We start from the raw sequence: 27,475 nt of genomic DNA on the forward strand, positions 1-27,475 counted from the left end.
CTAGTGAGTGCAATACCTTTGTTTATGCATGATATTACCTGGGTCATAAAAGTTTTATGCCTTATTAATGAATAAGAGAAGAAAGAATTGTTACCAAATGACAGAATGGGATGATGTTGGAGAGCACCTAGTCCAGCCCACCTGTTCAAACCAGAGTCAACTAGAGCAGGTTGCTCAGGACCACTGGAAGAGTCTGGCTCCATCTTCTTTACTGCTCCCACCAGATACTTAAGAACAGTGGTTAAATCGGCACCCCCCCCCTCCCCCGAGCCTTCTCTTCTCCAGGCTAAACAACCCTAGCTCACTCAGCCTCTCCTTGTATGACAGATGTTGCAGTCCCTAATCATCTTCATGCTTCATCAGTGGAATTGCTCCAGTACAGCTCTATCTTTCTTGTACTGGGGAGCCCAGATCTGGACCCAACACTCCAGATGTGGCCTTAGTAGCACTGAGCAGAGCAGGAGAATCACTTCCCTTGACCTGCTAGCAACAGTCTTCCTAAATGCAGCCCAGGATGCTGTTGTCCTTTGCCATGAGGGGACATTGCAGGCTCATGTTCAGCTTGTCCACCAGGACCCCTGGGTCCTTCCCTGCAAAGCTGCTTTCCAGACTGTCGGCTCCCAAGCGTGTAATGATGCATGGAGTTATTCCTCCCCAGGTGCAGGACTTGGCATTTCACAGTGTTGATAATTTGGGAAGATTCAGTATGTTTACTTTTTTCTATAAATTAACATTTTGATCTGAAATAGTTTCACTATGAAAATGTTAAAATGGAACTTCCTGACAGTTTCAGACTACCCACAAGGACAGTCATGAGAACTTTTTTTTTTTTTCCTCTGAACATATTTTCAGGGAAAATCCCACCATCCTGCCCAAATGTCAACAGTGGACTAAAGCATTCTTCGCAAAACTCCTCATCACCTTTAGCAAACAATTATTCTTATTTATGGGATGCATTTAGTGTGTTATTTATGCAGGAGTAGTGTAATTGAAATATTTCTTATTCTTCTCCACCTATGTAATTTCCAAGACATATGTTGCCAACACTTTTTTACTTATTTAGAGCACTTGCACATTTTTGTTGGCTTTCTGACTAAGCCTCTGATGCTTGCATGCTTTCTGCTCTGTACTTCATCAGTAACTCTGTACATGAATGTCAGTGAATGTCTACAATAAGCAGAAATTAATAAGACAAAAAATTACAGGATTTTGAATATTTAATGCTTTAAAAAGTCATTATTTTTAGAACAACTAGTGGTTTGATTGATTTGTCTTTTGGGAAATACACTGTTGCTCTTCATGGAGTAGCAGAAAACGTGTCATGCCTTTCCTCTTTCTTGGTAAAAGGGAGGATCAGGAAGAGGGTCTGAGGACTGTCTTTTTGGGAATGTTTCAGTGTGTTTTGTGAAATGTAGAAGTCAAAATTTGTGTAGTCAGATTTGAACCACCAAAATAAGTGTTTCAAATTCATAGGTGGTGAAGATTATCAAAATAACTGAAGGTTGTACAAAACATTTAAAAGTTTAAGGAGAATTTTAGGAGCCCAGCTTTAAAAGCCCACTTTGCAAACCAGAGCCAGTATTTCTTCATGTTTTCAAAATTTTTAACTTAGTGTATGTAACAATTTTTTTCATTATCAGAAGGAAATGGTAAAGAAATTTTGTGAAATGGTTCTGTTTCTAGGTATGTTATTAGAATTGGATTATATGGTCTTGAAGAATGATTGAACAAATTGATTCCATGAGAAATATCGTAAGGAAAATACTAACTAGGTATTATCTAGATAAAAGTGGGCAATTGTTCATTGAGCCACTCAGTGGTGTCCTTAATCATGACAGAAGCAAAAGCCTCTCCACTGTACCCAATGCACAGAGAGTTGTTTTATAAAACAAATTTTTGTCTCATCCAGTTTTTATTGTATTTTTATTTGAAGTTACTTAATTTTTTTTCCCACCCCTTGAAAATAAGTGTTAATTTCCTATGGAACTGGAGTTCAGAAGTAGTGATGCATGCTGTCTTCTGCTGATGTGGTGGTACATGTTTCCTTTTGATGTCTTCTTTTTTCTCACTAGAAACTCTCTCCTTTTGCCCCAGTATTTTTCTCAGTGGAAAAAAAGGCAATAGTAGACTTGAGGCTCAGGAATTTGCCATAAGAAATGCAGGATATCCTCTAAGATGCATAACCCCTATGTTTGTAATTACTGCAGTGCTGCATATGATGCCATCCTTGACAGAAACGTGGCCATTAAGAAGCTCAGCAGACCATTTCAGAACCAAACTCATGCCAAGAGAGCTTACAGGGAGCTGGTCCTCATGAAGTGTGTGAATCATAAAAATGTAAGTTTTCAATAGGTAACTGGAGAAGTAGTGTGTATATTGGTTTGTTAGAAAGAAAACTGTTTTGTTGGATGCCTTTTTAAAACAGAAGAAATTAAAAGTAAATTATGCTCGAGGGCTACAGTCTTTCTGGTACTATATGCCCACATGAGAGAGTGAGGATCATCCATGCGCTTATTTAAAGGCTATGCCAAATGGAGGTGCTGGTAGTAGGGTAAGGGTGATAGAAGGGGAGAGAGCAGAATATGTTCTTGTCAACTCCTTATCCAGAAACGCATAAGTGGTTGTTGGAATCCTGGCTCCATCCTCTTGTCACTGGGATTTGCGACTCAAAAGCAGTGTCTTGAGTTGGAGTACAAATGCACAAGCATCACTCCTTGCTCTGGCCTTCATCTGAAATCTAGTGATATAAATGCATTGTATAGATTGTACAAGATGAGGAGTCATTATGGTGAAGGTTGCTGCAAAACTGCCGAAGAAAATTAGGAACCAAAAGCACTTTTCCATTCTCAGGTATTCGTGTGTAAGCTAATCTTGTGGAGCAAGGGACTCTGAAGCCTCAACACATCGTGCTGTTCCTTCTAACAACAGTGTTCTTGTTGAAATAAACAGCACTAGCAGGTTCTAGACTTTTCTGCTTCCTACACCCACTACCTATTGTATAACATCTAGCATCCATAACAAATGAAAATGTTCCTACACTGCAGTAAAAGAGTTATTCCATGGCTGTATGTTAACTGTAGCCATCTATCTATTAGTTAGAACTATCTGCCTGACACTGGATAAGCTTGCTTTTTTCTAGTGAGATATGTAGGATTTCCCCATTGCATTGTCAAGGGATCTCCCAAGGATTTAATTTTTGTACAATTCCTCAGTTTCTGCTGTGACTTGGTGCCATACTTGTGTGCCCTTTCCTTTTTATTAGGAGTGAATTTTTCAGTTTGCTACATGTTTACTCTTGCCTCATATCCTGCAATAATTCTTTCTCCTTATGCAAAGCATAAATGAGCTTGAAAAGCATGATGTAAGGTGAGAATTGACACTTGTTCTCAATTACAAATTCACATGGGAAAAAAAAGGACTGACCCTAAAATGGCAAACAGCAGGACTTGTCCCCTGTAGTGTCCTCTGTCCCACTTCTGGGCATTGGCGTATCCTTACAGTTCCACTGTGTTGATCAGGACTGTACCTCTCTCTTCCCTATTGACTTGGATGGAAACTGCCCTCAGTCAGACCCTGCATGGGGCTTTGAAAATGCAGGGATGAGTGAGTAGTTCTACCTGTAGGTGGGAGACTGATGCATTCTCATTTCATGTTTTTAATGGACTGGAAAGAGCAGAGGGTAGCAGGAGAGGTATTAATTTTAAATATATAATTTTTAAAATGCTGCGTAAGAGCTGATAACAGCACTATGTTGGTTGGGTCACAGTTTTAATCTGTCTGTACAGAGAAGTGCAAAGGAAAGAGAGGATTGTAAAGGTACCTGTGCAGTGGCAAGAATCAGTTGGAATATGTGGAGTAGACAGAAAGAATATTGAGCCATTCCTGTTAGAAAGCCTAGAGCAGTGATGGAGGTGGGGAGGAAGATATTCAGATGATGTCTTTGTGGTGGCTGTACCGGTATCTTCTGCCTCTCTCTGTTGTCCACACAGAAGGAAAGTATGGGAAATTCAGATCCCTGAGGTCACATTTTTCCTCTGTGCTGTTTCACACATTCTTATCAGTGTCCTTCAACAGCCAAGCTCATTTATAAAAAAAAAAAAAAAAGTAAAAAAGGAGTCGCAGTATGTAAGATGTCTTTGCCCACAATGTGTCTACTGTTATAAAGTGGTTCTACTAAAAAGTTGTACCTCTCGTGATGGAATTTGTGTCAGTGTGTGTGCATATGTGCCCTCAAAGGAATTGAGGCCATGTGGGAGAAGGAAGGCTGTAGCACAAGGACTGATATGCTAGATTGAGCTGAGGCTGGTCTTTGAACCTGTAACTTCAAAATTCAGAGGACTGTCTCACCCTTAGCATTTTGGTTTGTCACTGATCACTAATCCTTCTTTCAGAAAACATTTCAAGTGCACCTAGAAGAAATCTTAGAGATCTGTGGTATTTTATTTTGAATGTTGCCAACTTTTTACTGATCCTTAAAGTGAGAAGTGTTAGTATAAATTGAGCTGTGAAAAAAATAGTTTATCCTTTAACATACACTTCAAAATGGGTTCAGCTGCTTACATTTGTCACTTCTCTTTATCCTTTTGTCTTACTTTGCTTTTCAGATTATCAGTTTATTAAATGTCTTCACACCACAGAAATCTCTGGAGGAGTTCCAGGATGTGTAAGTAACACAGGCAGTAATTAAACTAAAGCTTTAGAGACCTGTGGAGCATTATAGTGTGCCCTGAAGGCAGTAACTCAGCAAAATACGAAAGTTATAAGCCCCTCTAGAAAAGATCGTGTATAGTCTGCACTGTGGGTAGACAGATATTCTGCATTCCCATATTGATAGCACTTTTGACACTAGAAGGTGCCAAGTACCACGTTTCCTAAGTGTTGTGATAGTTTTCAAAGCCTGCTGGTGGCTCTTCTTGAGAGGCTTAGAGTGTTTGCATTTGCCTTCACATGCAGAGGAAGGGGTATGAGTAGGTAAAAGGGCCTGCTTTTCTGTTAGTAGTTTGCTTGGGACATGATGGTTGTTACGTGACTACCTGACGTGTATGAGGTTTTGAAATGTGGCATTTCATTCTAAAATAACTTCCAATAAAAGATACTGATGTGAAACGTTTCCTCATTTCATATTTGTTTCGATACAGTCTTTGACTGCATAAAATTATTTGCCTAGGGAGCTGAGCTGAGTGTAGGGGATAACTAGCACAAGCACTACTGTGCGTAGTATGAGCCTGCCCTGAATGAAATTTTAAATATTCGATGTTTTATATAGTTGTACTCCTTTCATCTTTCAGACTTTCCCATATTCTGTATACATTGTATGGAAATGTATTCCCATTCTGTACTCTAATATCAGTAGTTTTAACAGACAGATAGCAATGGCTGAAGTCAGGTGACTACTCTTCAGGTTTTGGTATATGGAATTTCTGCATAATACTGTCACTGCAGACTTGTGCAGAGCAGGGGAGGTAACAAGTGCTGGAGAGAAGACAAAGCGCGCAGCTCACATTGAAACGGAGAGCTAGTGTTTTCCCTGAAGTTTGAGAGTGCTTTAATGTAATGTTACAGTTATGATTCAGCTGTGCCTGTGAGGTGTCTCATAAGCAATGAGCTGCTGTGTTTAACATATTAAATCACCCCTAAAGGGGATTGGGTTAACGTTCTGCTGAGGTTGTCAGTGAAGCTTATTTATCAGAAGCACAAGACCAGTTAGTTTTAATAAGAATTATGCAAAGTCATGCAATCGTAAGAGGATTTTTTGAGACATTTTGCATGGGGATGCATATTTTAGCCTGTCAGATATCTCTACTACTCTCCAATTCCTACATGTATTGTGGTAGCCATTCCTTATAATGGTCAAAGGTATGTCATTTGGTGCTTGTGGCTCTTCTGTTTTCTGCACATTTCAGAGTCATGCTGCCTGTTTGCCCATGTAGGGTACAGCCTCTGTCATGGGAAAGGCACCAAGAAAAGGCCAGCAATCCACCTGTTTTGCTGGGATGCTGAAAGAATGGTGTCTCTGCAGTGAGATGGTGCAGTGAGAAACAAACACCACAATAGTACCATTGTGAGTGGGCCCAGTCTCCAGCTGTGTTACTCCCAGTCATCAGAAATAAAGTGAATTTTGAAGCAACAAAAGGCATTGTTACTTGATGCTGTAGTTCCTCTTCAATACAGACAGTAACCCTATGACTTTGCTTTTTCATTCAGTTACCTGGTAATGGAGTTAATGGATGCCAATCTGTGCCAGGTCATTCAGATGGAGCTAGACCATGAGCGAATGTCTTATCTACTGTACCAAATGCTCTGTGGTATCAAGCATCTTCACTCTGCAGGAATTATTCACAGGGTAAGAGACCTTTGGTTTAAAACTGAGGACAGCATATGACATCATCATGAAGACTTTAGAAACCACTTGAGTTTTTTGTGTACTGTGGTTCAAAGCCCTATCTTACAGTAAAATGACTATAAACTTACGAGTTGTAGTCCCCTTAATAGAGTAGCTTCATGTTTGTGTTAGGAATGAGATTTGTGAACTTAATCAGACCAAACGGTAATGCAATTATTAAAAATAAATAATAACCAAATAATAAGCCCTGGAAATCATCAAAGTGCTTATGATCTCTGAAATGTGTAGATAAATGTTATTTCTCCTGAAAACGCATCTGGCTACATCTACTGCGCATGACATTCAGATACTTTGAATTGAGGTAGTGTGGTCCAGGTATGTTTGATCAGGATCTGCAGAGGTCAGGACATATGGAATTGGCATTTGCCATCATTTATGTGTGCTAAAACAAATGATAATACTGCTAAGTCTATATTAAATGCATCGTCTCATTTTGCTTTTCTACATCAGAGTGCTGTGTCTGATAAGGACACGGTACCTGGCTGTCAATGCCAGAGGTAGTGCTACATTTGATTGTTGACAACAGAGGGAACAGTTCACGTGACTGTGAGCAGGAGGCAATTCTGAATGGATTGAAAATATCCTGAGTTTACTGAAAAGTGCTTTTACTAATGTGGGATTTCCAGCTGAAAAAACAAATCCAAAAATATTTCCCTTCCGTTGTCAGAGGAAGAAAAGAAGGGCTACTAAAGTGGGTTACAAAGTGGATGTTGCTTTACAATATATCAAGGTCTCCTTTCTTGGCATGTTGTATGTTTGGCAAAGGATGATAGATTTGGTTTCCAGATAGTCATCCAGCAAAGGATGAGTTGAATTATTATAAATTAAGCATTAAGGTATGTCCACATGCACAGCTGGAATGTCTCTATTAGGCTTACAGCATTAAAAAAAAAAAATACTCAAAACGGTACTCTAACACTAATCCTAGTTTCTTGAACTGCTAAATGCAATAAATTTAACACCAGTAGGATCCTGCTATCCAGGTGAAGCCTCACAGTATGCCATGTTAGAACAACTTCCAGAAGAGTTTGCCAGAGAAACAGTAGCAAGGTTTTGCTGTGTATTTACAAGTATTTCTGATAGTAACTGTAAGAGTCGGAAGAGTAAAAGAATATTTGTAAGGTGACCTAAAATACCAGTCCATATCACAGCTATGCCTGGCTTTATGAAGGACAGCCATGTCTTTTCACTGTCTTTTGCAGGACTTGAAACCAAGTAATATTGTGGTAAAATCTGACTGCACATTGAAGATTTTGGATTTTGGACTGGCCAGGACAGCAGGCACTAGCTTCATGATGACTCCATATGTGGTGACACGTTACTACAGAGCACCAGAGGTCATCTTGGGAATGGGCTACAAGGAGAACGGTAGGCCTGCAATTTCACAGCAAGCACAGTGCAACCTGAAGTGTAAGGTCTGCCTCTACAATTGTAAGGGGCAGCAGAAGGAAAAAAAGAAAATGTAATGGGAAATGACATCTTGAATTTAAAAGGCAGGTCATTTGGAGCAGTTTCTCACTGTTGCGTACTGCAGCTACAGAATGTATTTGGAATGCAATGCTGGTGAATATATCAGTGTGGGATTGCAGAGTAATGAGAAACTTGTTCGCAGTTATGGTTGAACTTAACAAATATAATTAGCTCTTTCTGACCAGAATGTCTTTGGCTTCTGTGGCTGTGAAACAGTGTGGGAACCACTGGAATTGCTGAACGAGGGATGTGTTCTAAATTTAAGTCTAGGTCTCTGAATTGTTTGAGGGAAGAAGAAGAGTTACAAGCTGAAATAGGGAAACCTAGCCCTTCCAGAATTTCTCCAAATCCAGAGCTAGATCTGAATTTCAGGAATGGTTTCTATGTTTATAACAGGCTTAACTAAAGTCCCAAGTTTTGCTGACAGGTTTCATGTGGTCAAGATCTAGGTATAAATTTTGCAGTTTGAGACTTTTCTTTTAATGGAACGTAGAGTTGGAGAGACAAGGGAAAAACTGAAGCTAAAAACCCATGCATCTAATTTGTATGTAATCTCCCTAAATGTGAATAGGATTTTGCTCTAAACAGCCTCTGAGGGATCTAGATACCTTTTGGTCCCTGGAAAGACTGTGAAGAGCAGGCAGGGGATGCTGACTATAGAGAAGCAGGTAAGGAAGAATTCATATTTTGCAGAGAATGAAGGTAAAACTTCATAAGTGAGTCTCAAAACTGAGAATTGCATCTGAGTGCCAGGTAGACCAGGCAGGAAAGGAGAGGATGCAACACATAGTGGAGAAAAATCCGCTATGACTCAGATTCTGCTGTCAAAAGCTACCACTTGTCTGTTTGACAAGGAGACTTTTCAATGAGAAATACAGCAAATGTCAAAACCAGAAATTTATTAAAAAGTCTCCTACTTAATTTACATTAAAGAGGTTAGCTAACCTGTGGGAGAACTTTTACTAACAGCCAACTGCATCCTGTAAAGGGCAGTGAAACTGATTTTGGGAGCTGATTCCATGACTTAAGCAAGAGTAAAGGCATGCTCACATAACCTCTTCCAAAATTAGCAAGTCTCTGCATGAATCATTTGTAATGTTTATGAATTTACAGTACACATTTTAATATGAAAGTCTAAAAAGTAGAGAATTATTAACAGACTCTAAGCGTACAGAATAATTTCTGAGAAAAGGAATAATCTTCCTTAAAGTATTTTATAATTGATATTTTTTGTAAGTGCCATTAGAAATTTGAAGTAGGCTCAGAATGCTTTAGATAGCTCCTCAGTCAATATCCAGAGTTCCTTCTATTGTGAAATGAATTCTTTTGCGTTTATTTTTTTTCTCTCCAGACATTAAGTAGGTGATTACCATTGTTATTGTTATTGTTATTGTCCCTGAAAGGACAGAGAAAGCACTTGCTTTTCGCATGATTAAAATCGCACCAAGAAAAAGTTAGACACACTTTTGCGATGAAGTACACAGCTGGGAAGGTACTAAGAATGTTTGCCACATCCAAAGGTCCCTGATCAAATGCCCATTGCAGTTAACACAGAGACTTCCTTTGACTTCCCTGGGCAATGAATCTGGCTCAAGATGAATGATCTTGTCTTACTTGTACAAAGTGAAAATAAAGTAAACAAAGAAAACAAAATATTTGAAAATGAAAGTCAGCTGTCTGAGGAGCCAGTCTGCATAGAGGCTCTGATCCAGCTCCCAAGGAAGTCAACAGAAAGGGTTGTTCTTTGCTTCCCTACTCTGGCCTATGCAGCCACATTACTGAAGCTCCCCTACTTTTTTTTTTCCTCTTACTATGTACACTGCCTGTATAAGGACTGTTCACTGCTTTCATTTTCTTTCTGCACTTGGTTGGCTAAAGATGCATAATTATCACCAGTTTGCTGCACTTCCGTGGAAGGTCCCAAAACTGTCACTATGAAGAAAACTCTGCCACTGCCTCAGGCATGCTCTTGCTGTCCCATGCCCCAATACCTGTACCCTCCTTTTCCCAAATGGAACATTTCACCTTTATTTTGTTTTACCAAGAAATGAGTTGTTTGTTTGTTTCTTTGGTTTGTTTTGGATTGCTTTGGAAGGATGAAAAGAGGGAAGAAAAAAGAGGAGGAACTGGTTGTGTAGGTCAAACATGACCACAAAATGAGGATTCAAAGCTGAGAAACAACATAGTCTGTTAAAGCATTTGAAAGCAGATTTTTCCCCTTCACATGGAATACAGGTCTTTTCTTTCTGTGCATACTGTGTCATTATCTCTCTAGCCTTTTTTTCTTGTAAGACTTAAAGGGCAAAAAAACCCCCACCCAAGTCAAGCAGATAATGTAGCTATGCATATTGCATCTAAAAGCTGAAGGCAGGATCAGGAAGATAAGAAATGGTCTTAGTCTTGTTGGTACTTGTCCTGTGAAGCATTTGGTTTAGCATTTATTTTCAGTATCTACACAATAAAAAGCAGAGTCCACACTCTCCAGTTCTTTCCAGTTGGTATGTAGGTACAGACAGATACATATAGATAGGTACTTAAAGGTAGGACATAGGTACAGATCCTGAAGCAGGAGTTTTAAATAACCCTTAAGGGTGGTATTTATCCACATGGCCTTTACTTGTGTGAGCAGTTCCATTTGGAAACTCTTGTGTACTGCTGCAGAGAAAGACAGTCCTGCAGGACAAAGCCTAGAAACTGCCTGGCTGCAAGTAGGATTTATTCCAGATGATCGTTGTCTGGGTTTGTTTTTCTGCTTTTGTTTTTTCTTTAAAAAAAAAAAAAAAGTTCTTTTTTCACCATAAACTCAGTGTATACCACAGGTCTGTGCAGTTGTTACTTGATCTTTACTTGCTAGCTGTGGGCCTTTTCCCAAAAATGTTGATTTTAAACTTTTTCCACCATTGTTACTAACTACCATTGAGCTGACTGACACAGCCTTTACTTATTTATTTTAGCTTTTGGTGAGACATGAAAAAAAGCCAACAAAACTAAAAAACAAACTGTACTGTTCTGATCAACCTGCTCTTTTTCCCCTCCTTTAGGAGTGAAATGTTGTAGTTAACTCTGCTTTTTTTCCTCCTTCTTCACTTCCCTGTCTCTGCTGTTCTAGTGGATATATGGTCTGTGGGATGCATTATGGGAGAAATGGTTCGCCACAAAATCCTCTTTCCAGGAAGGGACTGTATCCTTGTGCCATTTGCTGCAGCTTCACCTATTATTTGTTCCTCTCCTCCACCCTATCCCTTTTACCATATAATGACTATACCAGGACTTTAAAGATAGAAGCAAAAAGTTGAATCCCAGAGGTATGAGTAAATGAAAATAGGGAACCACTGATATGAACAAAATTGGAAATGAAAAACAGATGCACAAAATTATTTCAGTCAAATAAGTTGCTTTATTTTAAAACCTGTAATCATTCCATGTTATGTAGTCTTTATGTCATACTAATAAGCAATATAGAAGCATTATGATTGCAAATTGGATAGCTTTACTTATTTTTCAAGGGAAAAAAGGAAGGAATCCTAACTTGGCCCACCTGCTTCCTGTAAATCTGTTGTTCTGGTTTTATGTTTTGGAAATAGTGACTTTATAACATTTGTGGTGACATCATAATCTTGCGCTTGCTAATGCATCATGGATTTGGATTCATCTCAATGCTGTATGGGCTCAGAGTTGAGTCAATACAACATTTTTTTCTTTAAAACAAAATGAAGAATTTGACTCGCCCAGTTTAAGGCAACTGTTTATCTGCTGTGGTGTCCAAATTGGCCTGAAATCAGATTCTCTTGATTTAAAAATGGACTTTCCTTTACTTGCATGAGGTCTGTGTCGTTAATTGAACTGTATTTCCCTCCCATCTTGTTCTTCTTGTCTTGGGTGATACTACTTTTACCACTTCCAAGGTGGTAAAAGCAATATTAGAAAATGAAAACAGAAGAGGAGGTGTCTACTTAGCCTTCGGTTTATCACAGGCTAAGCCAGACAACCTGCCTGTGATGGCTGGGAACTGTAAGTAGTGTGTATTTTGCCCATCAGAATAAAATGTAGCAACATAACATGTTTTCCACTTTCAGAAATAAAAAGGCATATTATTTTCAGCAGGGTGGCAGAAAGGCACCAAAAAAATCTGGCATCAGCAGATACTGGCAGTTGGTGTGGAGAAAACCCAGATTTTATAGACATGTAGTCATGGAAGTAAATTCCCCCTCCCCCCTCCCCGGCTTTTGAGTGATTCCTGTAGTGTTTGTCAGAGTTAGGTCCTGCCTGTCCTATTTTCACAGCTCTGTCAGCTTTCTCTGAAAACGGAGCTCTGCCCGGTAGCCAGGTTAAGATGCAGTTATGCATTGCTAACAGGTAAATGGGGAAACTGCAGGTACCTCCTGTTTGCTGAGGAGGAAAGAGCAACATTTTGTACTGGCTTCCAGTCATATAGGAATATGGACTGGAAAGTTATTGGATGCAAAACACAGCAATGAAGTAAGAATGGTGGGTTTTATTATTAGTGGATAGCTTTGAGGTTGTCACTTCGTAGGTGCTGAGCTTTTCCTGCAGCACGTGGAGCAGGCTGCGCACCCACCTTCTGCTGTAATCTGAATGTGCAGAGCAGCTCCCAGCATTCATGAGGCCAGTAATTCAGTGTGATAGTTATGCTGTGTTTCGGTGGTAACACCACCTCAGAAACACCATCATAACTCTTCTTCCAAATACTGTGCTTTTTTCCTCTTTTTTTAATGTACAAAGAAAAACTAAATGATCTATAATATACTTGAGATTCAGCTGTAAATACTGAGGATATTTCCATTTAATCTATTTGGAGAGAAGTCTGATTAAGTTTTTAGTTGATAAGCAACTAGAATACAGAAAAAAGCTATTTCAGTGTAAAAAACGTAGCACCATGGATAGTACATTGCTCTCCTTTTTCAACAACAAATTATATTTAAGAGTCGTGTTGTTCTGCCCATTTCCAGAAAAAATAAATGCTATATAATTTAAACAACATAGCTTTTAAAAAATCATTCAAATGTGAGAATTACTTTGTTTCTGTCTGGCTGTGACAACAATCTCTTGTGACAGTGTCTTATTCAGGGAAAGCAATAGAATATTTTTAAAATCCTTTTAAACATTTCAGTATCAGTTACAAATAACAACTGAATTTTTGAACAACGCAGAAAACATTGTGTAAATTGTGGGATAGTCCTAATTTTTAAATCATTGGAAGTCCCATCCCCTAAAATGCAGCGTATGTGGGCTGGGTTACAACTGCTACCCCATTTTAGTGGTGGGTTTATTCAGGTTCATTGGAAGTTCTTTTAAAAAAAAAAGGGGAGGGGGGTAAAGAAAAAAATGGAATCTGTACATTCATTTCCAAGTCAATAGTCATTTGTTAACCAGTTTGACCCCATGAATAAGAGTTCTCCAGTGTTAGAAAGACTGGTTTGTGTATGGGTCCATATTATTTCCCTTCCTTCCATGCCTGTTGATGAGCAGATGTAATTTGCCTCCTAGATACAGGAAGAGCTGGAGAAGCATTTACGCAGCTGCAGGTAAACTTCACAGAACAACATTACAATAAAGCTTCCCTTGGGCTGCTTAAGGCCTTCCAGCAGTGGGTTTTCTAGCTGAAAGAGGCAAGTCTGTACAGAAACTCAAATTTTCAGTTCTTTTTGATTATTCAGAAGAATGTCTACTGTGTGCGCTTGGTATCAATATAAGGAGCTTACTCGTTTCTAGCCTGGAGTAAGAACATTCATGTATGGCACAGTATACACCTAAGAAAGTTTTAGGGAAAGAAAAATTTTAAAAAGTTAATCTTAACTGAACCATCACACTGAGTCACCATTGCACTTAGGTGCTGCTGACTTTAAATTAAGTTTCATTTTTAAAGTCTTCATGGAAATTAAAACATGGAGAAGATTAATTTCAGATCATCTCATCTACATAAATAAGAAACTCTAAGTTACTATAAGAAAGCCTTGAAATCTGTGTAGACTACAGGTACCAGTATATGATAACTGTCCTGCTTAGTATAAATGTGAGTTATGCATTTTCAAAATTATGTGTATGTTTCTTACCTTTATTAAAATGCTCTCTGAACATGTGTTCAGCTAACTGCTATTTTCATTAGCAGAAAGCCAAACAGTACTTGAAAATGATTGCTCTGTGAATATTGCTGAGGTATTTAATCTAATTGACCTAGTAGGACATTTGAGAGGCAGCAGGGCTAGAGGCTTGGTCCATTCAAATGCTGTCAGTTTGGAACGAGCCTGCTGGTTTTCAGAAAAATAACACCACTCTCCAGCCTCCTGGAGGGTACTGGGTAGAAATTGCATAGCAGATACCTTTGTTCCTTGTTACTCACCTAAAGCAGACATTTCAAAACACTGTCAGGGACACTTCTTTGTCAGAAGTCAGACAGAAAAGAAATCCACCTTTTTATCAATTTCCAGATGGATTTACAGATCAAAATATTCCTGGCAAGTTCTGGTAAGCTTTTGTAGTCCACTTCCAAGCTTCTCGCTCAGTATTTCTTCGATGCTTATTCCACTCTTGTTTTAGTTAAATCAGAAAGAGTTTGAGCAGCTAAAACCTGCCCAAATTCTTGGATGCTATTGGAAATATACTGGAAAACTGCAGGACCTTCCCCAAAGCCGTGTTCAGCTCTAGCTAATAATGTCTTCAAAATCTCATAAGATTTCAATTTAAGGATTTGAAATATATTTCTGTGTGTTTTTTTTAAGAGAAAGGAAAACTTAAAATGATCTGAATGCTTTCGAGTGAGATAGATAGATTTATTAAGATCTGAGCTGCTGAGACCACAGTGATGTCCCAACACGACTTAGTGGGGAAATAAAGCAATCAAAAAGCATTTCTTTTCAGTACTGGGGAAGCGTGTAAAGGACAGTATTCTAGCAAATTTGTGTGTGAGTCCTTCAGCAGATCAAAGGGGAAACAGTGATTTAGTCATAGAAATATATTGTGACAATAGCCGAGTGTCTTCATTTTGGCTAGGCCTGGATTACAGTGATAAATATGGAAAACAAAACTCCTATTGCAAATAGCTTAGAGTCTAAGACAGTGAAAAGATAAAATACCATTAAGATAGCAAGAAAGAAAAAAAATCCAAACTTATTCTATGTAGCTATGAACATCCAAAATGGATTGTGAAGAGAAGTTAATGTTTTCTGTGGACAGATTTTCCTTTGTCTGCCAGCTGTCTTTGAGAATGGTGGGATTGAGAGATGCTCTCAACATCTGACAGAGATGTTCTATTGTATTTTCCCAGGAATTTATATGTTGAAAAAATTGCTTGCCTTAGGGGAAAAAAAAATTAAATCAAGAAAGTCTGTTAGGAAAAGATGTTGCCTTTCCACCACTCATTAGCAGAATTTGTCTTTGCATTTGAAATATGATCTGCATTTATTAGTGGATATAATCCTAGTGTTTTGAGTGCGCGTTGGGGGTTTTCCTAAGCTTTGGTATAATAAAACATCTGCACTTTTGTTTAGTGCAGTCCGTTGTTTTTCATGTTCCCACTAGTATTTTCTTAGGGCCAACAATTAGCATCAGGATTACTTAAAAGAGACTATTAAGAATGGCTGGCCTGGGTCTCCAAGTTGGATCAGCTGGTATGCATTAGCCTGCTGCTTAAGTGTCTGTTAGCTACAATGGCATTGATGTCTAAGTTTGGATTTTGTTCAACTGGATGATTCCTCCCTGGGTATTTGGTTTTGGACTCAGGATTTTTCTGAGAATACAGCAAGAGTTTGAATTATGATGATTTTTTTGGGGGAAGTTTGCTCATATGAGATGAGGTCTGTCTCAAAGAGACTTCAATGTAGCTGTGAAGGCGATTTGGCTGTTGCCATTCTCTTTCTTTTTTAATTCAGATATGTATACTCTAAGAGTTTATAGTGCAATTTGCACTTGGTATTAAGAGCCCCATGCTGTTTGTGATCTGCGTGGCGTTTGGAGTGGATCCCAGCTGCTACAATGAAGATGATCCATTGCTCATTTCCCAACACTCACCTTAAAGATTTTCAGCGTGGGTCTGAACATGCAGTTTCAGAAGTGGCCAAGTGTTGAGGTGTAGGCATGTGCTACACCTACTGCTGCCTCATATGAATTTCAGCCAAGGCAAGTTATTTGCCTTTTCAGGCACTTAGGAAGATTGGATGGTCTCAAATGTCTTTTTTTTTTTTTCTTTTCTTCCTTGCTATGCCATTAATCAGCTTTTGCTTGATGACAACTGTACTAATTTAAGCTGAGTTTCACTGGTACAGTTGAGCAGAGAATTTAGAACTTGTAGACAAAACAGCACTGAAGTGTCTTTTGTCAAAAGCATGTATGTATTTGGTTGGGATGAAAGTAGAGGACTGGAACACACTCAAAATCACGTATCACTTATCAGATATATAAGTATACATAAATGATATGCTTATCTGTTTGTATTGTAGCAGGAGAGACTACCTGTGGGATTCCTGCTGGAAGAGGTAAAACAAGTGTACTTGAATACTCTTTGAGACCTGGGAAGAGATACTTCAAAGTCAAAATTCAAATTAAGCTAAAAATAGGGTCTGAAGCTAGCAACTGCAGGATCTGCAAAACATTTTTTAAATGTTAGTCTGTTAGATGCAGTGTAGCGTGTTTCACATATCTATGGAGAATCTTGCCAAGGAATCTCTTACTGCAATGATTTTTTTATATTGTTATATTCAAAAGAAAATGGGAGACAGGGAAGGGTATGAGTCATTCCTCATGCCTCCACTCATTCTTGAGCTTGCATCTCAGTATTCTCATGGCCTTTTCTTAATATGTATGTGCCTCTTAATATCTGCTGACATCCCTTCTAGTCCCTCTGTAAGCTCTGCTGCTCTGAAAGGGACAGTGGAGCACAAGTTCCCAAGGAGAAACTATAGTTTTTCAGCACTTGTTTGGCACTGCAACCTAGGAACCAGCCTCCTAGGAAGAGCACAGATTTGAATGTGATTCGTACCTCCTTCTGCATTTTTCCAGGTGGGCCAGGCTCTGGCACCTGCCTGTCTACTGCAGATCAATTCTGTCTATGCCAGATCAAGGTGAGCATCTCCTAGTCTGAATCCCAGAGAGTGGCAGCTCAGCTGTGTCATAAGAAGGCATGATGCATATCAGTTTGGAACACACAGAAAGTTTTTTCTAAAAAAAAAAAAAAAAAAAAAGAAGAGAGAGAGAGAAATTCATATATTGGTTTGAATCATCACACTTATAAAATTGTGGCAACTCCCTTAGTTCCATCTAGAATCTGTCAGGACAGTAGCTGTACTCTACAGTGTTTTGCAGCTTCAATTAAAGGTAGTAAATTAGAAGTCAATAATGCAATATTCAAACACTTTGGAACCCTATTACTGTTACTGAGAAATATTAAGGTTTTAATAACATCATGTGGAAAGTGGTGTTTCAAATTAGAATGGAAAGACTTTCACAGGAAATCTGAATGGATTGAGCTGATACTGTGCTGAGCACTTATTAAAACGTTGAAATCTATGCATATAGTAAATACAAGCATGAAGGGAAGGTTTTTGGTATCTCAGTGAGGTCTTGAGATTGGAACGCCACAAAACTAGGAGTTTGCCATGATTTAGACAAAATTGAGGGAGGGAAGGATTTGGTGGGTTTGGGAGGCTTTTAATCTTTTTCAAGTATTTGAGCCATCTTTGCAATTGTCATTAGGAGTGCTGTGCATCGCAAACTTTCCTTGGCATTGGCAGTTGGAAGCCTTTGTACCTGTGCTACCTGAAGCTTGTGAAAAAAGCAGCTTCACCCATGTATTACCAAGAATTATCAAGTATTTTTATAAACCATGTCCTTTTTTTATTGCATAGAAATAACAGAAAAACCTGTAAAAACAAGGTACAGAGTCCAGTGCAGACTGCTGTATTTTTTTTCCTGAAAATTCAAGTAAGGGCCTATAAATGGTTCTTCAGAGCAGACCTCAGTGCAGATCTGCAGGATCACTCAACAATGGAGATGGTAGTAAAGAGAGGTCCTACCCAGCAGGGTGTCTTTCCATTTTAGGAGCATTTGGAGAGAGAAGCTCCCCGTCTTGTGACAGGCATACTCAATCACCTTGAAATTTTACTAGAGTTTGCACCTCAGCCATTGGGAAACAGCAATGTGTGCTAAATATTTTGGACTACAGTTACACAAATAAAATCAGGTATCATGATTTGCTTCATAAATATGTCTATCATAGTCTTCCCAAGTCAGTTTTGAGGACATGATCATCTCTTTCCAGCTTGCAGAGGGGCGATTTCTGCATCACTAAAACAGGAGTTAGTACAAATGTGAGTGTGTGGCATTCCTGTGCTCTGGGCAGAGAGAGAAAGTGTGAACTAGCCCATGAGGGTGGGAAAGATAGCAAAGCTCATGCAGCTGCGCCTGCACCTCTGGTCTCCAGAGTTTCACATGGCATGCATTTCATGGAATGCAAAGCGGAACTGACTGAGTGCAGGTCTAAAGAGCCACCTCAGCAGGAGTTTTAGCAAGGGCAGTTGCAGATTTTCCTAATGGTCTCCCTTTCATTGTGTTTTGCCAAGTTCCAGAGAACCTGCAGTTTGGCAGGAGGAGAATACAGGGCCAGTACGGAGGAATGAGGAAGGACCTATGGGGTCTTCCATATCAGAGTGACACGTATGCTTTTTCCAATTCATCCAGCATGGTAGGAGCAGCCTTCCGCAGACACAGAAAAGGAAATTGCATCCACAGCCACATTACAAGGGAGGTGTTCATGGAAGGTTAGCTTGGATCTTTTCCATATAGAAATATCTTTGGCTAGTTCTACAATTCCTGGTCTTTCTGCACCTTTGCTGAAGGGAATCTGAAACCTGAAAGGATGAACAAGCACTCATTTGGGTCAGGAAGTATGTGAGACTAAAGCACAAAGAGTAATAGAAGTCTTATTAATGTTCTTCCACCCCAACTCTCCTTTCTGTCCTCACCATCTCTTCCGGTCATCTTCCCTGTGAAGGGCCATGTCAGCAGCCAGACCAGACTGCTTCCCCAGGACACAGGAAGGTTTGGGGGGTGGCAGGCATGCATGTCTGGCAACAGGGCAACTTCTCTTCAGCCTCCCCAAACTCTGTTCAAGCCCCCAGGGAGATTTTGGAGGTTCCTGTGGAGGACAGATGAATTCCCCAAATGTTTTGCCAGACGGCCCTGACACAATCACTGTAGAGGGTATTTCTTAAATGTTTGGCATGGAATCAGAACCAGGAGGTGGCCCAGAGGTTAAGTTTTGCTGTATGAGTGAAATATTTCCTTTGTTGAGGAAAACACTTGCATGTGGTTTGTGGTAGGCATTCATTCAAGGTTGCTATGCCAGGGAGACATTTGGTGTCTTTGGAAAACTTACTCATATTTTGAAGTATATGTACACACTCAGGAACGCATTTCAGAGCAGCTCTGTTCAATAATCTGGTTTGTAGAGATTTTGAACAAATTAAAAATCCCCTACTATTAGTAATCCAGGACATGAGTATTCTAATGATGAGGGGGCTTCTCATGAAGGGCTACCCAAATTTCAGCAATTTCATTTCAGAGAGTAATGAAAAGTTGTAGGTTTAATTTGTTAACACTCAGATTCATGCGATGCTAAAACATCAAGGCAAATAGTTGCTAAACTGAAGTTTTACCTAGAGTCACACAGAGGTGTCTGTGACTATAAGTTAGCCTGCACTTGATTAAAGCTTAGACATATTCCATGTGTTGGTAGAGCATTGCCAGTCTTCGTGAATATCTTGCAGTTGGAAAAAATCTTCAACCGAATGTAAATTTTCAGTGCTTTAGAGTTGAGTGCAAAATGTTTGGAGATTGTGGTTCATTTGTTTTACTGATGCCTGTAAAATTGAAATTACTCCACATCTGGATTGATGTTAGACTAACTGAAATTGAGGATTGAGGTCTCTGTACTGCAGTCCTCTACGGAGCTTTGCACAAGTCTCAGTGCCTTAACTGGGGCTTCTGACAGCTGCTGCTGTATATGCTGAAACTTCTAACCTCCAACTAACTACTTTTCTTAAACATGCAGTGAAACTCTGGGTTCTAATTTGACTTATTTCTAATTGGCTCAGGAGAGGAAAAAGAGGCAGTGGTCAAGAAGGCACAGTTTTTTTCTCTTCGGACATTGGTTATATTCAGATGTTCATCTTTGCTTCTTCTCATTTGGAAATTTTCAAAGAGCTTCCTTCCCAAAACCTCAGGAGCAGAGGAGAATAATCATGTCTGCTTTACAGAGTTTACAGTTTAGTAAGTCACTAGTTCAACTTCTGTGTGTGTGCTCTTGAGCACAGCATAGAGCAGTAATGTCAGAAGGCAGCCTCTGAAAATAAAAAGGAATTAACAACAGATGAACAAACAACTGCTTGCTCTCTTTTCCTGATATTTTGCATGCCATTTAGCTTGTGATGAAAGCAGCAATAATTTGCATCTCTAGGTTTGCTTATTGCTTCCAAACAAGTAGCCTTTTATTTATCTCTGTTTATTGATTTATTTATTGTGTAGTGATGAAGCTTTTCATATGCTAAATAAAGCAACTGGGAACCTTAGACCCAGGCATGTAAAGATTTCCACAGATAGGATGTTTGCCTTCAAAGTCAAATCCACTTTAAACTGTTGCTCAATATGAAATTCTAAGAGTAAATTTAACCAAGCAGCATGACACTTACATTTTTTTTCCCCGCAGTTTCTGGCCCTGAGAGACCAGTCTGCCCCTTTTCTTGCTTCCCTGCCCTATGACTTAACATAGAGCAAGGACAGCAGAGGTAATGTGGTTTCATGGTATTGGTGTGGGGGGAAACGCTACCTTAATCCCGTACTGGATATAAGGAGTCTGATTTTCATCTTTTGTTCCAGTGTAATTTGTGGTTAGCTTGCTTTGACTCAGCTGAACTGCTCTTCTCTGTACGAGCTAAATAGTCCCGTTTTGCTCTGAATTTCAATGCAGCAAGTACAGCTTAGTGCTTCTGTGTCTCAACCATCCTATTTAGAAATCACCATTTCCTATCACAGCAAATGGAAATCTTATGAGATTCTCAAGACCCCTATTATGGACTGCTGGCTTCACTGAGATTCAATGGAAGTGAGCCAACAGGCTCTAAAGCATTATTGGAGTCGAATGATCTCAACAAATTCTATTCATACCCCTGAATAAGAGGTGGATATGTCTTCACAAGGACCCAAGTTCCTTTTGTGGCTTCTGGCAGTTCAGCTTGTGAAAATATGCATGGATCTCTGGTAACTGAAAGGATAAAGGAAAAGTAATTTGCATATCCTCATTGAATACAGAGACCAGCATTCATTTACAATACAAAGCAGTATAAGCCTAGGTAATGAATGCAAATGAAAACTTTAAAAAGACAAAATTAATTGGTAAATTTTAATTACAAAGTTGTATTATGACACAGTAGCCAGCCGTGGGTCTCACTTGGTTTTCTGTATTTAATAGTATTGTCTTTCATCCACACTGGGGTAAAAAAAACTGTTGGAGTCGATTTTTCTCAGACCTGTTACGTTGTCATGAAACTTGAACACTCAGGCAGAAAAGCATCTGCAAAGAGCAAAAGGCAGGTCTGTGCCTGCGGTGTGGGCTGCAGGCTCTGTGCTATGGCATGATTGGATAAGTCTTCTCATTTATTTGTTGTTCTGTTCCTGTTTTCTTGTTTACCTTCATTTCATTTTTGTTTTCAGTTGACATGTGGTCAGTAGGGTGCATCATGGGAGAAATGATTAAAGGTGCTGTGTTGTTTCCTGGCACTGATCGTATCCTTCCTAGCAGCTGTTTTGGCCTCAGTAGGTACCTCCAACCCTTTCCCCTCCAGCCCCTTCCCGCTAGGCTAGTGCTGACATACATTTGTATTGTATCTAAAGAGCTGGGTTAAGTCCCACTGCAAAATCCTTGCAAGCCAAAATGTCAATAAAACATTACTGCCTCTCAGCAAAAGTCTTAGGTGAAACCCACAGTGATTCTATATAAGGAGATGGAAAACAATGTCCTACATGATTCATCAGAATCTCTTTCTGCAGCCAGTGACCACTTGGTTTTAGTTTTGTTGTTATAAATGTCTCTCTATTAATTGATGTGGGGGGGAGTGTGTTTCATAAATGACAGATTTTAAGTTCAGGTTGTAGCATGGTAGGCACAAGTCACTGTTTACCTCAGGATGGTGTGTGAGAGATTCTGCATTTTGGGAAGAAGGTATGTTAACTTGGACATGACTTCTAGAAATGCTTATTTCTTTGCTTGTTTGCACTGCAAGTGGTATTGAAGTAGAAAAGTAGGAAATGGCTTCAATTTGGGAATGACTTCTGCTTCCCAAGACTGAAATTGTCACTTAACTTTGTAGCAATTTGATGACTCAAAAGGCTGGGAATTTTCTTGGAAACTGTTGTAGTTGGCTTCAGTCTGTCATCCTTTATTGAAGTACATGTAACTATTATGTGAAAGCAGAATGTATTTTAGACATCAACGAGAAGTGATTTATAGATAAATGCATTAAATCAGTGGACAGGCAGTCCAAGCAGACTAGGTATATGTACGTTTTCCTCAGAGACCATTTTGCATTCAGGACTGAGGCAGCCATAATTCTTGCTTTATTTGATGCTTTATTAAAGCTTTGATATATATCCTATTATTTATCAGATTGTGAAAGTGGTTTCTTCTTGTGCACAACAGCAGCTGAGCTCCATGCATGCTTGGTCTAACTCCAGTGATTCATGGTCTGTAGGATTACACAAATGAGAAATGGAGATGACATGTGTACAAGTTTTCCTTCTAATTTAAAACTGGTACTTAGATGACAGAGTTGTTTCCAGGCATTATTCATTTTTATGTAACTTTCTCTGAATGTGTGTGTACTCATATATATCCATACTTACTAATTCAGTTTAGCACTTCACTTTTGGCCTTATTCACACTTTAAAGGGTTTAATATTTTGATTAAAATGTGTAAAAAGTAATATCTGAAGAGCATTAAAGAAATGAAAGTAGGCAATGATACCATTAATATTTTCACAGTCTAGTAAGATTCTGATTAGTGTTTTGTCCAAAATATTGGACAATCGTATGCGAACACTAAAACTTCCATGAGTCTTCATATGATCTGGAGCACATTTCATCTGCATATGTGAAAGTAAACCTTTCCCTTCTACGTGTTAATGTCACTCATTAGCACCTATTTGTGCTCCATGAAGATCTGGCACACGCTGTGCTTGTGTTTTCTGTGAATTTGGAGTGAGAAATTTAAGTGTGGGGGTTAGCGTAGTTCAGTCTTCTAGTCGGAGCTGGTTTTATGTTAATAGACTCACGTTTCATAAGATATCATTTAAAGAAGTCCCCAAGTAAGTACAAAAAGAACTGAACATGTCCTATATAGCACTTCAAAAACTGATTTCTTTGACACAGCTGCATACTTGTTAAAAAGAAATCATGCAAAGCCTCTATAATTAAACCATTATGTGCTTTTATTATTGCAATAGCCCCACAGAAATTGGCATTACCAGCTGCTGATTTGTTTGGGATTGCTCTGTAATTGAGTTCACGTTCTTCGTTTCTATTTACAATACGTTGCTAAATTTGCACTGCGTTTTATGTACTGCTCTGCTTTTCTTCTGCTGTTCCATGAGTGAACAGAGAATGATGCCGTTGCTTTCTTTCAGGGCGCTGAGCACCTCTTCTCCAAACCCAGCCTCCCCACCTCTCCCCTGCTGCTGAGCAGCCCCTGGCAGGGGTTTGGCACTTCTACTTCCTGGGCCCGTCTGTGCAGCTGAAAACCAGTCAGAGAGTTGCAAGGGCAGACGCAGCCTGCTGAGATTGATGACCTCATGGCATCTTCTTCCTTAAATCTGCATAGAAAATGCTTAGTGTTTCTGTAAAAAAGATTATTTCTTCAGATGTGTGATGGAGTTGGGCAGCAGTATAATTCCATCAGCAAGGACTCGGAGCTCTAAAAGCTTGAGGGCAGCATACTTAAGGATGTATTTAAGTGTAGAAGGAGCAAAAGTAATTAGGAATCTGGTTCTTAAAAAAAACCCCAACAAAACAAAAGCACAACATAAAAAGCAAGCTTCCTCTGATATAAAATGAGTGTAAAATGGGTTAAGAATGGCAGTGTACCAGAATTTGTTATCAGCAATTTTTTCTTCACAGACAGCACTTCATTTCACAACCACACTGTGATTTAACGAGTATTTAATACCAATTTGTGTCCATTTTTATGCATAAATAACTGTGAAAAGCAGTTTTGAAACAGAAAGATTGAATATTCATGAGAAGTGCACTGTCAGTCATATGTTTGACTGCAAAATTTACTATTTGCCATTTTTCAGTGGTTAAGGAGTATAGGTCGTTGGATATTGTTTCTGTTTACAGAACTGAATGGTCCATTCAGCTAACTGAAACAACTTCTGTGGCAAAGTAGAGCCATCTTACACGGTCATGGAACGTTCACAAGCAGAAAAACAGGAAATGCCTTTGAGGAAGTGTGGAGTGGAGTGCTTACCTAGGCTGCAGCTCTGTTCCACTCCTGTACTCCATTTGAATTCACTGAAATCACTTGGGTGGAGCTGAGAACAAAATCCACTTCTATTCTTTTTTAAACTCCAATTGTGAGTGAATGCTTTGTGGTGTCCAAAATCCCCTGGGTCTTTACTCATCCTTGAAATTTTACTATTTCTCTACTATATTTGGTGTATGCACATGATGCAGTTAATTGTGAGCTAAAGCTTTTTTTTTTTTTTTTAAGTTATATGACACTTCTTTCCAAGGTTGACAGCAGTAGTTCTGCTTACAGAGAAACTCTTATCATGAAGTTTGGCTATACTTCTGCCTCAAGCAAGGAGAAAACAGCAACATGGTTTGTTGTGTTGCCTCAGAAGCAATTCAGAGAGCTGACTGCACCTGTGAGTTGACTCTTGTTCTATGTGTTGCTCTCAAAATTTTATGGGGAAGACTGTTCCTCTTTTCTCACCATACATACCACTTCTTCTCGTGCATACATGATCTGAAGGAGTTAAGAAGGTGCCTTAGTCCTCTGGTGAGCTGTGAAAGTGGTAGTTATACATGGATTTTTTTTTTTTTTTTTTTTAAACTGCTGAATGCATTTTGGGCAGACAAGGAAGAATGTGCCTTTAAATTCTGTATTTGGGAATGCTTACAGGGAGACGAGTGTATATTCTGTAGAAAGATGTAAGGTTAGGGTGATGTCAGTATAAATCACAGATGGGCATACAAGCTATCCCTTACAGAGCCTTATTCTACAACTGCAATCATGTTATGCATGTCACAGAGATCGGGGTATAGGGTTTTTACACACAGTTTAACAGTTCATTTAAAAGGTATTTAATAATGCTAATGTTTATAGGCCACATCCTAGGCTAGGTACGTGATCATCATGCATCTAGCTGTGCACATTACAAAGACAGAAATGTGCCACAATAGAAGGTTCTGGAAGTCTAGAAACAGCCTGCAGTAGTACAAGTAGATACTGCAACGGTGAGGAGACATCCATGAAGGAAATGGAAATACTTATCTGAGGACAAGATTGCAATCCTGTGCTACAATATCTGGACTATTTGCTAAGCACTGATTTGCTTGCTGCTGTGTAAACAAAGATGCTCAGCAACTGCATGAAGTACCAGCTAAAAAAAAAATAGCAGTTGAAAATTTTAATGGAGGTGTCATGATAGATATGCATCCAAAAGGTTAATGACAGCTACACAACCAACACTGCGATCTTTGGACTTCCAAATGATCAATGGTAATCTTTTAGAAGTAATTTTATTTATGTGCTACATGGTATTTTTATTATCACCACCTGTTCTATTATAGCATGTAAGTAGCATCTACTATTCTTAAAGTTGCAAAATATTTTCTGCTACAGTCAAATTTTTACAAATGCCACATTCTTCTCAAAGTGTTCACCTCGCAACAGGAAATGCTCTAAAATTGCTGTCTTCCCAGATGCTAGCATTTTGAATTTATTTTGTGTGGTTTTTGTAAACTGTGTTGGTATGTAAATTACAGGACTGTGTAAAAAATAAGTATCATCTGACACAGATATCTTCCACAGTGAAGTTGGTTAGCTTGGTTTTTATTAACATTTTTTTTTAAAGATCCAATTTAAAAAAATGAAAATTGGTTGAGCTATCAACTTTACAGTTGGTGCAACAATTCAGTGTTGCAGAGGGAAATACAGAGCTGCTTATAGTAATTATTCTAATTTTGACAAGTTAGAAGCATCAAAAATTTGTACCCAAACAAGGCAGTCAGTTTTCACTGGTGGAACATGCACATTTAAGGAGAAAACTTTCAGAAAGGTGGTTTCTTTAAGATTTTGAGATTGAAAAAGAGATGAACTAGGGAAGAGTGAATGGGCTTAACTACACATGCACCATAATACGTTATTTGTATTGCAGTAGAACTGAAACATGTTACAGCATACAGCATCTCCTCCTGCAAAACCTTGCTGTTGAACATAAGAAAGTACAATCCTTCACTCAGAAAAATGTATGATTAAGACATAACATAGGAAAGAAAAAGAAAAATTATTGCCATTTTAAGGCTAGTTAGCTTAAGTATAAAGATAATAATTTGTTGTCTAGATTTCATTTTTTTAATCACAAGCTATTCATTTGTGCAACTGTAGAAATGCTTTTAATATTTGCTGATTGACAGAGAAGAATTGCAAGTTTTCCCTTATAGCCAAGCTCCATTTCCTCAGTTGTTTGAATATTTGCAAAAAGGTAATTTAACTGAAGTCTGCAGGCCAACTGAAGGAACAAAATGGTGGTCCTCAATTCACACTTCTGAAATACTAAACACACATTGCATCAATGGAACAGAAACAAAAGTATTGGTAAACATTCAGCCTGTAAATAGATGACTTCACTGTGAAATCCGATTTTTCCAATAGAAATACTTTATTGTGCTTTCAAAATATTTTTTCCCATTGGAAATTTTGTGCATTTGCTTTAGAAAAATATATGTCTGAATCTGCAGTTCAGATTCTGATTATTTTTCAAGTAAATAACCCACTATTTAGAAAGCAAAGGAGAATAATTCTTAAGACGGTGTTAGAGTGCAAAGAGAAAAGGTGGTTGGGAAGCTTGAGGCAACCTGAGGCCTCACTCGAAGACAAATCTTCATTAAAATGATACACATTTTAGAACTATTTTCTTAAATAAGTTTCTTTGCTGTAACTTTGGCTGCCTTAGTGTTAGTAAAAAATGCCGCTGTGTTAGTGCCAAGGACAAACTAATAAATCCAGGTTAGATCCTTTCTTCCGTCTTAAGTTATACAGATGCTATTGGGTATAGCTGACACATTCTCCTTGATCCTGTTTGGGGGAAGGGACAGCTGAGGTGATTCAAACAGCTTTAAAGCAGACATTTCATCGTCTTCCAGAATTTTGGGTTGTAATTCTTTCCAACTTCCAGTCTGTCCACCTTTGCTTAATTTCAGAGGGAGAAACAGGGTTTTCTGTTAGCAGAAGTGCGTTTTTTAAGTTTTTTTCACTCAAATAAAGATTAATCTTTTTTTGACCTGGGAAATATCTGGCAGAGTTATGTGAT

The 27,475-nt window shown here is 38.8% G+C and overlaps 1 protein-coding gene across 8 annotated transcripts in view; it reads left to right on the forward strand.

Moving 5' to 3' along the window:
- Positions 1-27,475, forward strand: part of MAPK10 (mitogen-activated protein kinase 10) — a 185,678-nt gene that overhangs the window by 112,656 nt on the left and 45,547 nt on the right. For 7 of the 8 annotated variants that reach the window (XM_054823798.1, XM_054823800.1, XM_054823806.1 and 4 more), the window contains 5 exons: positions 2,208-2,337; positions 4,605-4,663; positions 6,205-6,343; positions 7,606-7,771; positions 10,983-11,054. In XM_054823798.1, the coding sequence (XP_054679773.1) occupies positions 2,208-2,337; positions 4,605-4,663; positions 6,205-6,343; positions 7,606-7,771; positions 10,983-11,054 (566 nt within the window). Of the gene's footprint in view, positions 1-2,207; positions 2,338-4,604; positions 4,664-6,204; positions 6,344-7,605; positions 7,772-10,982; positions 11,055-21,595; positions 21,668-27,475 lie in introns of all 8 variants that reach the window. The other variant, XM_054823799.1, reaches the window with a different exon arrangement.

The sequence above is a fragment of the Grus americana genome, chromosome 4 (assembly GCF_028858705.1).
Source record: "Grus americana isolate bGruAme1 chromosome 4, bGruAme1.mat, whole genome shotgun sequence".
Lineage (NCBI taxonomy): Eukaryota > Metazoa > Chordata > Aves > Gruiformes > Gruidae > Grus > Grus americana.